This window comes from Pristiophorus japonicus, chromosome 1, assembly GCF_044704955.1.
Source record: "Pristiophorus japonicus isolate sPriJap1 chromosome 1, sPriJap1.hap1, whole genome shotgun sequence".
In the NCBI taxonomy this organism is placed as follows: domain Eukaryota; kingdom Metazoa; phylum Chordata; class Chondrichthyes; family Pristiophoridae; genus Pristiophorus; species Pristiophorus japonicus.
Genome location: NC_091977.1, coordinates 516,888,139 through 516,905,010, shown reverse-complemented (window position 1 = coordinate 516,905,010; position 16,872 = coordinate 516,888,139). Strand labels below are relative to the sequence as shown.

The window sequence follows — 16,872 nt, the reverse complement described above, 5'->3', positions numbered from 1 at the left end:
GTGACCAGTGGGGTGCTGCAGGGCTCAGTGCTGGGACCCCTGCTATTTACAATATACATTAATGATTTAGATGAAGGAATTGAATATAATATCTCCAAGTTTGCAGATGACACTAAACTGGGTGGTGGTGTGAGCTGTGAGGAGGACGCTAAGAGGCTGCAGGATGACTTGGACAGGTTAGGTGAGTGGGCAAATGCATGGCAGATGCAGTATAATGTGAAGTCATCCACTTTGGGGGCAAAAACATGAAGGCAGAATATTATCCGAATGGCGGCAGATCAGGAAAAGGGGAGGTGCAACGAGAGCTGGGTGTCATGGTACATCAGTTATTGAAAGTTGGCATGCAGGTACAGCAGGCGGTAAATGGTAGGGGTTTATAGCTAGGGATTTTGAGTATAGGAGCAGGGAGGTCTTACTGCAGTTGTACAGGGCCCTAGTGAGGCCTCACCTGGAATATTGTGTTCAGTTTTGGTCTCCTAATCTGAGGAAGGACATTCTTGCTATTGAGGGAGTGCAGCGAAGGTTCACCAGACTGATTCCCGGGATGGCTGGACTAACATATGAGAAGAGACTGGATCGACTGGGCCTTTATTCACTGGAGTTTAGAAAGATGAGAGGGGATCTCATAGAAACATATAAAATTCTGACGGGACTGGACAGGTTAGATACAGGATGTTGGGGAAGCTCAGAACTAGGGGACACAGTCTAAGGACAAGGGGTAAGCCATTTAGGACTGAGATGAGGAGAAACTCTTCACTCAGAGAATTGTGAACCTGTGGAATTCTCTACCGCAGAGAGTTGTTGATGCAAGTTCATTGGATATATTCAAGAGGGAGTTAGATGTGGCCCTTAAGGCTAAAGGGATCAAGGGGTATGGAGAGAAAGCAGGAAAGGGGTACTGTGGTGAATGATCAGCCATGATCTTATTGAATGGTGGTGCAGACTCGAAGGGCCGAATGGCCTACTCCAGAACCTATTTTCTATGTTTCAATAGTAACTTTCAGAAGGAAATTGGATATATACATGAACGAAATATTTGCAGAGCTATGGGGAAAGAGCAGGGGAGTGGGACTCATTGGATAGCTCTTCCAAAGAACCGGCACAGGCACAATGGGCCGAATGGCCTCCTATGTGATAAAATTATTACTTTGTTCCCTGAATGTCTTGGGCATTGCAAGCTGGGTGATGGGGAGAGGGGGTGGTGGTAAGTGGGTTAATGGTGCACATACTGTACCATGTCTGGATGGACAAGCTGGATGGACTAGTTGGTCCTTTCCTGGCTTTAATGTCTGATGCACTTCATTTTAATATCACAAATTGGAAAGAAGCTGCATTCTAGTTTGACCATCATCTATATATACAATATATCTTTCAGAATCCAATCCCCATTTATCAACAAAAAAAGATAATATAAAGCCCCTAGTTTTGCTTACTCAAGTGTCAGCTCATAAAACCTGTAAATATGTTTGACATTTTACTATCGGTTGCTTTCTACCATCACATGCGTTTATTTCGTGACTGTTTTTGTCCCCTGGGCCTCTTACTGCCAACATCATAATAACATGGATGCCGTTTACTGAGCTAAAAAACATCAGAGCAAAATTGCATTTAACTGGAACAGAAGACCAACAAAATTGTGCCTGAATAGATCTGATGTGCTGCAACACACAACAGATGGCAGACAACACAATGCCTGATATATAGTACTCCCGAAACCAAGGTTATTTCTCAGTAATTCTACAGGACCATCAGATCAATCTCTGCAGTAAGTCACCATTCTGAAGGAGGCACTCACTATCAAAGTAATATTATGTAGTATTGTTTTTAAGTAGGTAAAAGAAACAGACTACATAACTGAAGAAAAGTGATAAACAGGAACATGCACAAAAACACAGCAGATGGTCAGAATTACAATGTTGAGTCATTCATATGGCATATACTGAGTTTGGCGCGCTCTCAATAATTTTAAACACACCATCTGATCAAGCTAGGTGCAGCACTGAACTATTTAAAGGCCTCCCAATTAGTAGAAAGGAATTGTTGGGTCATTTGTTTGAATCATATTAAATGCATTAAACTGTGGACAAAGCATAAACATTGAAAGATTTTCTTTCCCTTCTATTCATATCGATATTATTCACACTTGTATACAGTATACCGAAGCTAAAATGTTACCTTCTAAATCATGATTGAAAAATAATTTTTAAAATTGTGAACCCAGTGAAACATTTTCTTTCAACCCTGTAACTTGTGAATTTAATTTTCAGGACAGCCAGACATTCAAATTTTCCACCAGACAGAAGTATTTCTGATTTAATTTCAGGGTGTGGGCAACCTTGCCATGGCTGCAATTTTGCCCATCCCTAGTTGCCCTGAAGTGATGGTGGTGGGCAGTCCTCTTGAACCGATATAGTCTAAATGATGGAAGAAGAGTTGTATATATCCAAGTTAGGATGATCAGGGGGAGGAGAGAGAAGAGGAATTGATCAGGTTTTCCATCACAACTCCCAGTGGTGACTCCCCATACTGCAAGGCACATAAAGGAAGGTAAAATCCCTGCATGCAGATCAGGAGGTTGAAAAAAAACTGGAAAGGAGTTTCCCCATGATACCCATGTAAAGTTCCTACAGACTAATACCAGAATAAGAGTAGCAAAGTCACTTGCCCAGCTTATATGGGAAAATGTGGTATGGGAGGTTATTTTAAAATATATAACTGAATGAGGGGAAAAAATATATAGTATTATGCCAATCACAAACTTTTGATCCTGCTTATTATTTACCTTATTCATGGCAGAGATAGGTAGCCAACCATGTTGTCTCTGTGCCAGATCTAGCACTGGAATTACACCAGCTGACTTATGCCCTTCTGGATAACTACTGAGAATGACCTCTAGCCGCTGCAAAAATGAACATAAAAAGGTAGATTACTTTCAGAAAGTGTTTTGTTAACTATGACTAAAATTGCAAAAGTACAATCAGTCTGGAGGCAATTGGAACACAGGCACACTGGTTTACAGAATGATGTGACATGGGTTGATGCCACAGCCTTCACACTATTGACTTCCCAGCTGCGTTGTTGGAGGGAGGAAATACTTGCATTTCTATAGTTTCTTTCTCGACCTCAAGGCATCCCAAAGTACTTCACAGCCAGAGGACGAGGAGGGAGGCAAGAGTAATGTTTTTATCCTAACCCTAAGAATATGAAAGCACCAATTCTACACCAAAGAATGTATCATGATTATTAATACCACTCCATGTTTAACAAACTTATCCACTCAGTAGTATAGTTTAACATTTAAGTGGTACCTTATTAGGTTCCAAGCACATCTAAAGTGCTTCACAATCAATTAATTACTTTTGAAGAGCAGTCAATATGACTTCTATACAAGTCACACACCCATTTTCAATCCCCAATGATCTAAATTTCTAAATTTTACATGCGAGTCGAATACAATGGACAGAATTAGGGTGGGGTGGGGGGTAGAAAGTAGCAGTCTTGGCTCACTCCAGCTGAAAACTCTCGCTCAGAATGTGAAGACTCAGGCAGTAGTAGGATGCAGGCTAATGGTTGCAAGCATACACATGCAGAATTCCCAACCTCAGCTATGCTGTATGGAAAATCTGCAAGCATGGATAAAGTACTCTTACTAAATAAATAGCCATGGTTACATAAGGAAAATAGGCCATATCCAGCTGAAGATGGATAGCTTTTAGGGGTTTGGATTTGGACTTTCAACTTTCCAATAGAAATTTCTCAAAATGGCTGTAACATGATTTTTTCCGTGTATGAATAGCAAACATTTAAGAGGTAAATATTCAGGAGTTACTGAAATTGTGTGTTTTTTTTTAAAAAGGGTAGACAAGTTCTCAAAGATATTTACTTTTATTAAAGCTACATTGGAGTCTTACCGAAAAAGTTAACCTATTTTTTTTTCTTTACAGATGCTGAAGAATGAACTGTGTATTTCCAACATTGTGTGTTTTAATTTCAGGTCAATTAAACTTACAATGTAAAATCTGTTATGTGCAAAACATATTTCCCTGTTTTTAAAAAAAACTGTAGAAACAAAGTCTCCCCAAATATTGTTATACAAAATCTTCATGGCTACTGTCTAGGAAGTACACCTTGGGTTGACTTGCTCACTATATGGAATCAGCTCACCTCCAAGGAGGTGTCTCTCTCTCTCTCTCGCATTTTCCTCCTCCATTGCTCCCACCCACTCTCCAAGGAACAGATCTGAAACTCCCCATCTGAGGAAAAGCTGCTAGCCTAATACCACATATCCACAAATAAGCTGCAATGTCATCTTAAGATTATTTAACACTGCAAATATTATTTTATTGAATTTGCCAAAAATTACTTCTGGGCAAGACCTCCAAAAGAAGAAAACTTAAGAGTTACAAATGCCATGGTTTTCTTACCTTATAATTTTCTGGTGTGAAATCAAATGGTGTTTCTTGATTGTTTTCAGGTGTATCCCTATGCTTAATGGAAGAAGAAGTGTTAAATATACATTGATAATGGAAAGTAGCTCACTTCACCATACAACACACACTTTTATAGTGCCATTTAACATATTAAAATATCTGAAAGCACTTCAGAGAAGCAAAAATAAGACGACATCAAGCAGTGGTGCAAGAAGGGTTGGGTGGTGAAAGCAAGTACGAAGAAGTAGATTTTGAGAAGACTACTAAGAACATAATAGGAGCAGGATTAGGCCATTTGGCCCCTCGAGCCTGCTCCGCCATTCAATAAGATCATGGACTCAGCTCCACTTCCCTTCCCGCTCCCCATACCTTTACTCTCATCATTCAAAAATCTGTCCGTCTCCGCCTTAAATATATTCAATGACCCAGCCTCCACAGCTCTCTGGGGCAGAGAATTCCACAGATTTACAACCTTCAGAAGAAATTCCTCCTCATCTCAGTTTAAATGGACGACCCCTTATTCTAAAACTATACCCCCTCGTTCTAGATTCCCCCATGAGTGGAAACATCCTCTCTGCATCTACCTTGTCGAGCCCCCTCAGTATCTTACATGTTTCAATAAGATCACCTCTCAATGGAGTGAAGTAGTAAGTTGGAGGGATTTAGGGAGAACATTTCAGAAGGCAGGCTGAGACAGCTAAGACTCTGGAGCAGAGGGATAGGAGATGCAAAGGAGGCCAGTCGGAAGAATGAAGGAGTGTGAAGGAACATAGGACTGAGGAAGGTTTCAGAGGTAGTGAAAGGTAAGGCCATGGAAGATTGTCGCTGAGGGCGAGGATTTTATAAATGATGCATTGCGACAATAGGCAATGAGCGTTGATGAGGACAGAAGTTATGGGGTGTGGGATGGGGAAATGGTGTGGAGTTCTGGACTAGTTTCAATTTGCAAAAGGCAGAACTAAGGTCTGCAAAGGCACCATTGCAATAATTGAGACTGGAGGTGACCAAGACCTAAAACATTTCAGTGGTGGTGGGGAAAGGATAGGAATAGAGGCAACTAGGTTGCATATGTGAAAAATTAAGGTCTTGCGGGTGGCTAAGATAAGGGGTTTGAAGCCCACTTAGGGCCAAACATGACACTAAGGTTGCTTTTGTTTTGCTAATATTGAGTTGAAGGAAGATCTTGCTCAGTCAGGCAGTCGGACAGCACAATAACATCAAAGGTAATGCTAACTGTTGTCTACAACTAGCCTACAAATGATGCACCAAGGGGCAGCATGTAGGTGAGAGAAAAAAAAAGGGTGCCAGGGATGGACCATTAGACACGCTTAAGGTGACCATGCAGTGGTGGAAGATGTGCTGTCTTTGTTAGGACAGTTAAAAGTGGAACCAAGCTAGAGCATTAACTCAGAAGGACTACTGAAGGAGGATGGGGCAGAAGAGGACTTTTACAGAGGAAGGGACATTGGAAATAGGATGAGAGGAGTATTGAGGGTTTTTTCAAAGAGGTAATAGTCTTGAAGCGTGAGGTAGACAGAACCAAAGGAGAGGGAAACTGATGATGATGATGATAGCAAGCACTGGGCCAAACAGGATTAGAGGGAAGTCTATTGGTGGAGCCTGGAGGATAAAAGCTGTAGAGTGATATGGTGCTGCTCAAAGACAGATAATATTGTTGCATCAGGATTCTAAAATCTCATTAATTTCTTAGAAATTTTGGGTGGTAGCAAACAATATTTAATGTGATCAGCTTTTTTTCTAAATTAATTTCTCAGCTAGTCTATAAACACAAACCAGCAGTCTATCAAATCTTGAACACCATTATCTGCTGTAGGTCTGCTGTACTCAAAAGGCTAGGGTATTCTTAATGCAATTCACACAAGTTCCCCAATGGCCTATATCATGTTTATAAGTGACTGTTTTAAGTAGAGAAATTTGGAATAGGCTGCATCACTATGTGCTATAGAACCAGTTAAGTGTACAGTATATTGCAAGTCAGTCACAGTACTAACAGCAACAAAATAAGTATCCCATAAGCTTGCAAATCCAGGGAAGTCAAACAGGGTAGCATGCAGAATTTCTAGCCTCTACAGCCAGCTGAGCTTCTTCAGGTGGGTCTTTGCACCTCTGCAAGTAAAATTGCTGCCTAATTTGCCTTGTAGTACTGCCAATGCTGTTAGACTGAATGTAATGCTGCATTTACCTAAGGTAGTCATCATAAAACCTTGTAGAAACGACAGCATGGTAGTTCTTAACCAGGACATCAACTTATCTGGATCTTGGCTCAAGACTACAACTTAAAACAATGCACTTCCATTTAGCAATCTAATAGTACAATGGTCATTATACCCATCAATGGAGTAATGATTTTCAAATCATGAGGTTGCAGACTTTAATCAATTTGATAGTAATTACGATTCTAACCCTGATTTTACATTTCTTTGTCAAGATACATGCTGCTTTCAGAAATATCCTATATAAGGCATTAGAGACCACATCTGGAGTATTGTGTACAGTTTTGGTCTCCTTATGTAAGAAATGATATACTTGTCATAGAGGGAGTCCAGACTGATTCCTGGGATGGGGGTTTGTCCTATGAGGAGAGATTGAGTAGACTAGGTCTATATTCTATAGGTTTAGAAGAATGAAAGGTGGTGTCACTGAAACATACAGGGTTTGACGGGGTAGACACAGGAGGATGTTTCCCCTAGCTGGGGAGTCTTAAACTGGGGGTCACAATCTCAATAAGAGGTTGGCCATTTAGGACTGAGATGAGGAGAAACTTCTTCACTCAGTAGGTGGCGAATCTTTGGAATTCTCCACCCTAGAGGCTGTGGTGGCTCAGTCGTTGAGTATATTCAAGACAGATTTTTGGATATTAAGGGAATCAAGGGATATGGGGATAGTGCAGGAAAATGGAGTTGCGTTAGAAGATATTATTATAATAACTTATTTATATAGCACCTTTAACGTAGTAAAATATCCCAAGGCGCTTCACAACAGTGTTACAGACAAACAGATAAATTTGACACCGAGCCACAGAAGAAATTAAGGCAGATGATCAAAAGCTTGTTTAAAGAGGTAGGTTTTAACGAGCGTCTTAGAGGAGGAAAGAGAGGTGGAGGGACTTAGGGAGGAAGTTCCAGTGCTTTGGGCCCAGGCAGCTGAAAGCACGTCCACTGATGGTTGCGCAGTTATAATGAGGGATGTTCACGAGGCCAGAATTTGAGGAGCGCAGAATCTCGTGGGGTTGAAAAAGATTGCAGGGATAGGGAGGCCGTGGAGTGATTTGTAAACAAGGATGAAAATTTTGAAATTAAGGCGTTGTTTAACTGGGACCCAATGTAGGTCAGAAAGCACAGGGGTGATGGGTGATCTTGACTTGGTGCGGGTTAGTACACGGGCTGCTGAGTTTTGGATCACTTCCAAGTTTGCGTAGTGTGGAATGTGGGAGGCCGGCCAGGAGTGAGTTGGAGTAGTTAAGTCTGGAGGTAACATCGGCACGAATGAGGGTTTCAGCAGCAGAAGAGCTGAGGCAGAGTTGGAGGCGGACAATGTTACGGAGGTGGAAAAAGGCGGGCTTTAGTTATGCCATGGATATGTGGCTGGAAACTCATTTCAGGGTCAAATAAGAAACCTAGGTTGCGAACAATCTTGTTCACCCTCAGATTGATGCTAGGGAGAGGGATGGAGTCAGTGGTTAGGGAGCGCAGTTTGTGGCAGGGACCAAAGTTAATGGCTTCGGTCTTCCCAATATTTAACTGGAGAAAATTTCTGCTCATCCAGTACTGGATGTCAGACAAGCAATCTGATAATTTAGATACCAAGCAGGGGTCGACAGAAGTGGTGGAGAGGTAGAGCTGGGTGTCGTCTGCATACGTGTGGAAACTGACTCCGTGCTTTCGGATGATATCGCCAAGGGGCAGCATATATATGAGAAATAAGAGGGGACCAAGGACAGATTCTTGGGGGACACCAGAGGTAACGATGTGGGAGTGGGAAGAGAAGCCATTGCTGGAGATTTTCTGGCTATGATTGGATAGATAAGAATGGAACCAGGTGAGTTCAGTCCCACCTAGCTGGACATTGGTGGAGAGGCACTGGAGGAGGATGGAGTGGTCAACTGTGTCAAAGGCTGCAGACAGGTCCAGAAGGATCTGCCATGTACATAAGAACATAGGAAATAGGAGCAGGAGTAGGCCATTTGACACCTCGAGCCGTACTGCCATTTAATAAGATCATGGCTGATCTGATCATGGACTCAACTCCACTTCCCTGCCCGCTCCCCATAACCCTTTATTCCCTTATCGCTCAAAAATCTGTCTATCTCAGCCTTAAATATATTCAATGACACAGCCTCCACAGCTCTCTGGGGCAGAGAATTCCACAGATTTACAACCCTCAGAAGAAATTCCTCCTCATCTCAGTTTAAATGGGCGGCCCCTTATTCTGAGACTATGCTCCCTAGTTTTAGTTTCCCCTATGAGTGGAATTATCCTCTCTGCATCCACCTTGTCAAATCCCCTCATTATCTTATATGTTTCAATAAGATCACGTCTCATTCTTCTGAACTCCAATGAGTATAGGCCCAACCTACTCAACCTATCTTCGTAAGTCAACACCCTCATCTCCGGAATCAACCCAGTGAACCTTCTCTGAACAGCCTCTGTACTTATCCTTCCTTAGATACGGAGACATAGAAACATAGGAACATAGAAAATAGGTGCAGGAGTAGGCCATTCGGCCCTTCGAGCCTGCACCACCATTCAATAAGATCATGGCTAATCATTCACCTCAGTACCCCTTTCCTGCTTTCTCTCCATACCCCTTGATCCCTTTAGTTGCAAGGGCCATATCTAACTCCCTCTTGAATACATCCAACGAACTGGCATCAAGACCAAAACTGTACGCAGTACTCAAGGTGCGGCCTCACCAGTATCCTGTACAGTTGTAGCAGGACTTCTCTGCTTTTATACTCTATCCCTCTTTTATACAGCCTCTGTACTTATCCTTCCTTAGATACGGAGACATAGAAACATAGGAACATAGAAAATAGGTGCAGGAGTAGACCATTCGGCCCTTCGGAAGGATAAAGACCTTCCTGATTACTTGCTGTACATGTATACTCACTTTTTGTGTTTCATGCATAAGGACCCCCAGGTCCCTTTGTACTACAGCACTTTGCAATTTTTCTCCATTTAAATTATAATTTGCTTTTCTATTATTTCTGCCAAACTGAATAACCTCACATTTTCCCACATTGTACTCCATCTGCCAAATTTTTGCCCACTCACTTAGCCTGTCAATATCCCTTTGCAGATTGTTTGTGTTCTCCTCACAACTTGCTTTCCCACCTATCTTTGTATCATCAGCAAACTTGGCTACATTACCACTCGGTCCCTTCATCCAAGTCATTAATATAGATTGTAAATAGTTGAGGCCCCAGCACCGATCCCTGCGGCATCCCATTAGTTACTGTTTGTCAACCGGAAAATGACCCGTTTATCCCGACTCTCTGTTTTCTGTTAGATAGGCAATCCTCTATCCATGCTAATATATTACCCCCAACCTCGTGAACTTTTATTTTGTGCAGTAACCTTTTATGTGGCATCTTAGCGAATGCCTTCTGGAAATCCAAATACATCACATCCACTCGTTCCCCCTTATCCACCTTACATCCTCAAAGAATTCCAGCAAATTTGTCAAACACGATATCCCTTTCATAAAACCATGTTGACTCTGCTTGATTGAATTATGTTTTTCCAAACTTCCTGCTACTGCTTCCTTAATAATGGACTCCAGTATTTTCCCAATGACAGATGTTAGGCTAACCGGTCTATAGTTTCCTGCTTTCTGTCTGCCTCTTTTTTTAAATAGGGGCGTTACATTTGCGATTTTCCAATCCGCTGGGATTGGGATCCGCCCCCATGATCTTACTGAATGGCGGAGCAGGCTTGAGAGGCCAAATGGTCAACTCCTGCTCATATTTCTTATGTTCTTAATACAAGTTTCACAGATAGTTCTATTCTAGATGCAATTCTTACAGGCACTTTGCAAGGATTTGAAAAACATTTTACTATGCCGCTGAAATTATTTTTAAATTTTTCTTTACATGAAGTCACTTGCAAAATGACAGCTGAAATATTTTCAGTTCTGTCGTTGTTCATAGATTGCTAATACTTCTGCAATGTACAAAAGCATATTGGAAAAACCCATTAATCTCATGTGCAACAAATAATGGTTAAATGGTCTTCCAAGTGACCTCAATTTAAATACCATGCATTTGCTACTCTCCACATTTTAACAAAGACTGCTTGTCATATATATTTGAGCGGGATACAAGAATAATGCCCCATGTCTGGTAAACTGAACTACTGGGCAGACATTACAGAACTTGTAATACTGTATACAACAGACACAAAATGTCCCAAAACAATGCTGAGTGGAAGGTCAAATCAGTGATTTCAATGACAAGAGGACCTCTGAACTTCACTTATTTCGTGGTCTCTCTCTTTCTATCGTGAGGCGAGCAGTGAGCAGATTTTTTGGTTACTACTGTCTGTTTATGCAGTGTCACAGAGAAGCAAAGGTAGGAAGGAGTGATGTTTTCATCCCTAACCTTTTCGAAACCCATTGTAATGCTGAGTTTCTGAAAAAATAAATCGATTGTGCAAAATCCTGTCATTTATAGTGACAAATAGGATTGACTGAGGAGTTCCATTTACTTCAATCTACTATTTTAAATAGAATGCTATTTGCAGGCTACAGCTGCTGCTACACTACTCCACCAATGTAACACCAAATATTTCCACTTAAGTGTCAATTACATCCGATATGGGCAGTAGTGCTGTTAATTTGTCGTGGGTTGAGCCTACCCTAAATTGCTTTTACTTAAGATCCTTACAGCCAGAGAGAAAAAAAAGTTTCAACCCATCACCTCTAGTACCTGGATGCAAACCCAGGTACCAGAGGTGAAGGCAGAATTCTAATTACTGCACCATCAAGTTAATCCAAATGAAAAATAGCTGAATGAAAATAAAGACTTATTTATAAAATTTCAACTTTGTTTTATTAAATGGATATTGTATATATTGTGCACTGATTGCTTACCACAAACGAGGCTGCACCACTTCCTCCTGCACATTGTGCTGTCCTTTGTATAGAACGGATCTGTCTCACCTAGAATGCAAGAATAAAAGTTTCAAATTCTCAGACCCAGTATCAGGAATAGAAATACTGTTTTATTGTAGTCATTGTCAAAATGTAATTTCATTTTAGAGCATTTTTAAACTGGCTGATCCAAAACCACTACTAAAGGCTAATATGGCGTGACGTCCGGTCACTTGCCGACATAATTACCGCAGTTAGTAAGAGCCACAATACTGGAATTTGAAAATGTTTTAAAATCCATTGTTGCAGACAATATAAAAATACACAGATCCCTCAATGATTCAAATATTAAGCAAGCATTCACAAGAAGTTACATGATTAAGTTTAGCATTGGTGGGGGGAGGGGTAGAGTTATAATTCTACCTGTAATTTGTTAATAACGTTAAAAAAATATACAAATAGAGAAGCACTCTTAACCCCGCAACGGTCAACATGTTAAAAGTTGGTAGCCTGAGTAGATTGCAACTGGGCCTTCTCGTTCATTATGAGTAGTGACAAGACACGAGAAGTTACAATAACGAATCTATGCCTGGAAATATAACACAGGCACACTAAATAAAAATAGGGGGCAGAGAGAGAGAGCAGCACACACTGGATTCTTGCCTGGTACATTGTGAAGTGGCAGGGCACTGGTTCACATTTGCAACCTCCATAATGGAGGATGTCTAGCTGCGGTGTTCAAAGCAGCACTAGAGAAGGTATGGGAACAGTCCCCTCACCTTCAAATTATAAAGGAAGTCTCAAGATAAGGGAAAAGAACAGAAATAAAATATATTAAGGGAGGAACATTCATGCCCAAGACAATAATACACTAAATTTACAATTTTTGAGCACTAATGTAACATATTATCAGCTCAACACTAAAGCACAATGTTCTAATATACCAACCATTCTTTGGAAATTTTTAATTCAAGATAACTGTATTCTGAATATGGTCATAGCGCTTTATGAGTTGCTTTCTCTCACTTTGCATCTCTTAATATAGCAATACGCTTCCTCACTAAAACCTTGATGCAGGGTGCGTTGGAGGAGCTGTCTCTCCATTAAATCCTTCAATTTAGGGCCTTCAGCTGTTCATGCTGAGCTTGTGACAACTGGTTCTTGAACTGGAATTTCAAAAAGTGCATCTTTGAAAATCCTCTTGCAACAGACACTACCATCAGACCAAAGGCTTCAGAATTCTTCGAGTGCAACTCGAGTCCAACCTAGTGATGGCGGACATTTGTTCCACCTTTGAAGATGTATTATACAGTTGTTTAGGAGTACAAAAACAGCTGCGAATTGTCTACAAGAGCACTTTGGCTTCAGAGTCCATTTTAATAAAAACTAGAGAACTTCAACAGATTGTCAAGATCGTGGGAATACTGGTAAGTAACACCACCGTTCAAAAATAACAACTCATTCACATCAAGGGATTGGATCAGTAACTGGCCTTTCAAGTTGGGCAGGAAAGAAATAGTAAATAAAACAGTCCAGGAAGAGTGGTATTGAAATTTCCATCTCCCAGTCTGGCCTATTTATTCTGCCACTAACTCCAAATGAGGTCAGGAAACCCTTGATTCCCATCAATAAGTGGGCTTCCTGGAATCGAGCCTGCATTCTTTGTATGCTGGCACACTTCTATACCCAGCAGTGCACCCGCCAGCTGAGCTACTGGTGTGCCTCTATTCATTTTAACGAAAAAATATACTCAGGTGAAATCGAACAATTGCCTTTCTCATCAGCTAATTAAATCTATTGTTCACCCAAGTGCATTTAAAATGATTTAATAGCAAGTTTGTACAAGTGTTTAACTGCCAGCGGCAACTCCAAGGTCGACTAAGTAAATGAACTGGTGCTCCTACTGCTGCATGCGGTACAGAACACCAAAGTGATTTATCTAATGACATGACTTGAGACATTAAATGTAAATGCAGCACTGAAGGCAAAGGCACCCAAAAAAACCGACATACTCCTGTGTGTCCAGTACAAGCTGTTGCACTGTCCTCCAGTCCTCTGGCACCATTCCCATATCGAAGGAGCATTGGAAGACTGAGGCCAGAGCCTCTGCAATTTCCACCTTCATTTCCCTCAGCAACCTAGGATGCTTCCCATCTGGATCAGATGACTTTTAAAAAATTTTGAACCCTGCTAATCTTTTAAGTGCCTCCTCTTTGTCTATTTTTATTTTATCCAATTTTTCTACTACCTCCTCCTTTGTTATGATATTGACAGCATCCTCTTCTTTACTGAAGACAGATGCAAAGTACTCATTTAGTACATTATGCCATGCCCTCTGCCTCCACAAGATGATCTCCTTTGTGGTCCCTAATCGACCCCACCTTTCCTTTGACGAACATTTTACTATTTATATGTTTATAAAAGACTTCTGTGTTCGTTTTATGTTACCTGATAACCTATTCTTATACACTGTCTTTGCCCTTCTTAGTTCCTTGTTCAGTTCTCTATACTTTTTGTATTCCGCTTAGTTCTCTATTGAATTATGAACCAGACGTTTATTATAGGCCACATTTATCTGTTTCATTTTAATCTCTACTTAGTCACCCAGGGAGCTCTAGCTTTGGATGTCCTTTCTTTCTCCCTCATGGGAATGTGACCAGTCTATACGTGAACTATCTCCTCTTTGAAGGCCTCCCATTGCTCATTTATTGTTTTACCTGCCAATCTTTGATTCTAATCAACCTGGGCCAGATCCTCTTTCAACCCAATGAAATTAGCTCTCTTCCAGTTCAGTATTTTCACATTTGATTTTTCCTTGTCCTTTTCCACAGCTACTTTAAACCTACTGATACTGTTATCACTGTTTCCCCACCTGACACCATTGTGGGAGCACAATCCCCACAAGAACTTCCAAAGTTCAAGGAGAAAGTCTACTTCTTGCGGTAATTCAGGGTGGCCAATAAATTAAGCCTTGCCAGCGCCACTCACATCCAGAAAACAATGCCTAATTTTTCAGTAAAACCCCACACCAATCACATGCAATTTTTTAGGGTATTCAAAAAATAAATTGCGTTAATTGTTTATGCTGTCCATAGACCCACTGGAATCTAATTTTGAAAAGAGAGACGAGGTCTTCTGTCATTCCAAAACAGTTTCCAACAGGCCTTCAGGAGAATGGAGTGAAAGGACAATATAAAACAAGTGTACAGAGGTTAATTCAGCATTGGCTCTCCCAAAACTATGATTAAATGAAAAGCACCTTTAGTGACAACACTAATTGACGGCCAGTGATTACAGCAATTGCTTTAAGATCACTGGAAAATTCGTGAACCAATAAATTACATATTCTTAATTTGTAGTAGAATTACAAGAGCAGTTAATTATTCACAAACTGAAGCAAAAACATTCATAGCCTTTGATAAAAAGACTTGCATTTATATAGCGCCTTTCACGACCACAGGACGTCTCAAAGCCATTTTACAACCAATGAAGTACTTTTGGAATTTAGTCAGTGTTGTAATGTAGGAAATCCAGCAGCCAATTTGCGCACAGCACAGCTCCCACAAATAGCAATGTGATAATGACCAGATAATCTGTTTTTGTTACGTTGATTGACCAGGACATCAGGGATAACTCCTCTACTCTTCTTCGAAATAGTACCATGGGATCTTTTACGTCCACCTGAGACAGCAGACGCGACCTCAGTTTTATCTTCTCATCCAAAAGACAACACTCCCTCAGCAATGCCCTAGTGTTTCAGCCAAGATCTGGAGTGGGACTTGAATCCACAACCTTCTTAAATCAGAGGCGAGAGTGCTACCCACTGAGCCACAGGTATCACCACAATTGACTACTGCAGCTCGCATCTACTGTATATCCTTATATATCCCAAGGCATTTTAACAGAGGCATAAACAGACAAAAATGGATACTAAGCCAAAGGAGGAGTTATTAGGGAAGAGGGATCTGGGCTGAAGGTCATCAAAGGAGGAGACACCAGAGTGTCAACACATTAATATTCATTTGAAATTTTTAAAACTACATTAAATCAAATAGAATTGGGGATATTGAGCTGTTGGGGTTCAGTTCCTGAGGTTACTAAATAAAGCCTATAGTCTTTCAGATGAGACATTAAACTGAGGCTGCGTCTGGCCGCTCAGGTGGACATAAAAAATCCCCTTGACACTATTGCGAAGAGTAGAGAAGTTATCCCCAGTGTCCTGGCCAATAGTTATTTCTCGACCAACATCACTAAAAAACAGATTATCTGGTCATTATCACATTGCTGTTTGTGGGAGCTTGCTGTGCGCAAATTGGCTGCGCGTTTCCCACATTACAACAGTGCACTTTGGGGGGGGGAGAGGGGAAGTACTTCATTAGCTGTAAAATGCTTTGAGACGTCTTGAAATCGTGAAAGGCGCTATATAAATGCAAGTCGTTCTTTCAGTGGAACTCATTTAGCCCCCTATTGGAGAGGGAGAGAGAATTAAAAGCTGAGACAACTATAAATAAATAGGGGTTTAAAAAAGCTGGTGCAGCGCCGGTGGGTGGATGGTTTTAAATAAAGGCTGCGGCTGCAGCGACCTTTGGGAGGGGACGATCTCCCCGCGAAGGTCGAGCCGCCGGCACCGCCGCCATCATAACTCTTCGCCCGGCCCGGCCACCGAGGGCCCCACAACAAGCGGCTTTAACTCATCCTTTTCAAACCGGTTCTTTCCCCGCCTCCCAAACAATCCCACTCGGATTTGGGGGGAAAAAACACCCGTGAATGATTTTAACCAGTCAGTTCTTACGGAGTGCGAGGCGACAGAGCGACACAGGCCTGACAGCAACATGGCGGCGGCGACGCTCCCCTGGCAACTCTCAGCATCGACACGATCGTTCAGCCACTGCGCAGCGCCGACAATCGAACTCCGAACGCTTGACGCAGCCAGATGTGGCAGCTGCATCTGATGCACATGTATCAATGGCAGATTGGGGTGACCACATTTTCTAAACCAAAGCAGGGGCACTGCAAAAATAGCCAGGACGAAAAATGTAGGTTGCGCAGCGAGGCAAAATGTTTTTTTTTAAGCTGCCTACTTTTTTTAAATAGTTGCACAGATACACTACAAATGCAAAGCAAATGTGCAAATCATTACAAAAGGGAAAATACTGGAATCTGAAATAAAAACAGAATGCTAGCAATCTCAGCGGGCCAGGCAGCATCTGTGGAGAGAAAAACAGAGTTAATAATTACCTTGGATGTGATGTCACACTATTGAAGCGCATTCAGACACTGTTTCATTTATAAATACCAGGTTGAACCTCCCATTATCCGGAACCCTCGGGAC

At 41.4% G+C, this 16,872-nt stretch overlaps 1 protein-coding gene across 1 annotated transcript in view; it reads right to left on the bottom strand.

Annotated features, from left to right (window-relative positions):
* ndufv2 (NADH:ubiquinone oxidoreductase core subunit V2) overlaps positions 1-16,437 on the bottom strand; it is a 39,399-nt gene extending 22,962 nt beyond the window's left edge. The window contains exons 1-4 of the mRNA XM_070877010.1: positions 16,333-16,437; positions 11,541-11,609; positions 4,425-4,487; positions 2,783-2,899 (exon numbers count right to left, since the gene is read on the bottom strand). Of these exons, the coding sequence (XP_070733111.1) occupies positions 2,783-2,899; positions 4,425-4,487; positions 11,541-11,609; positions 16,333-16,374 (291 nt within the window). The 5' untranslated portion in view covers positions 16,375-16,437. The remainder of the gene's footprint in view (positions 1-2,782; positions 2,900-4,424; positions 4,488-11,540; positions 11,610-16,332) is intronic.
* Positions 16,438-16,872: the final 435 nt, after the last annotated feature.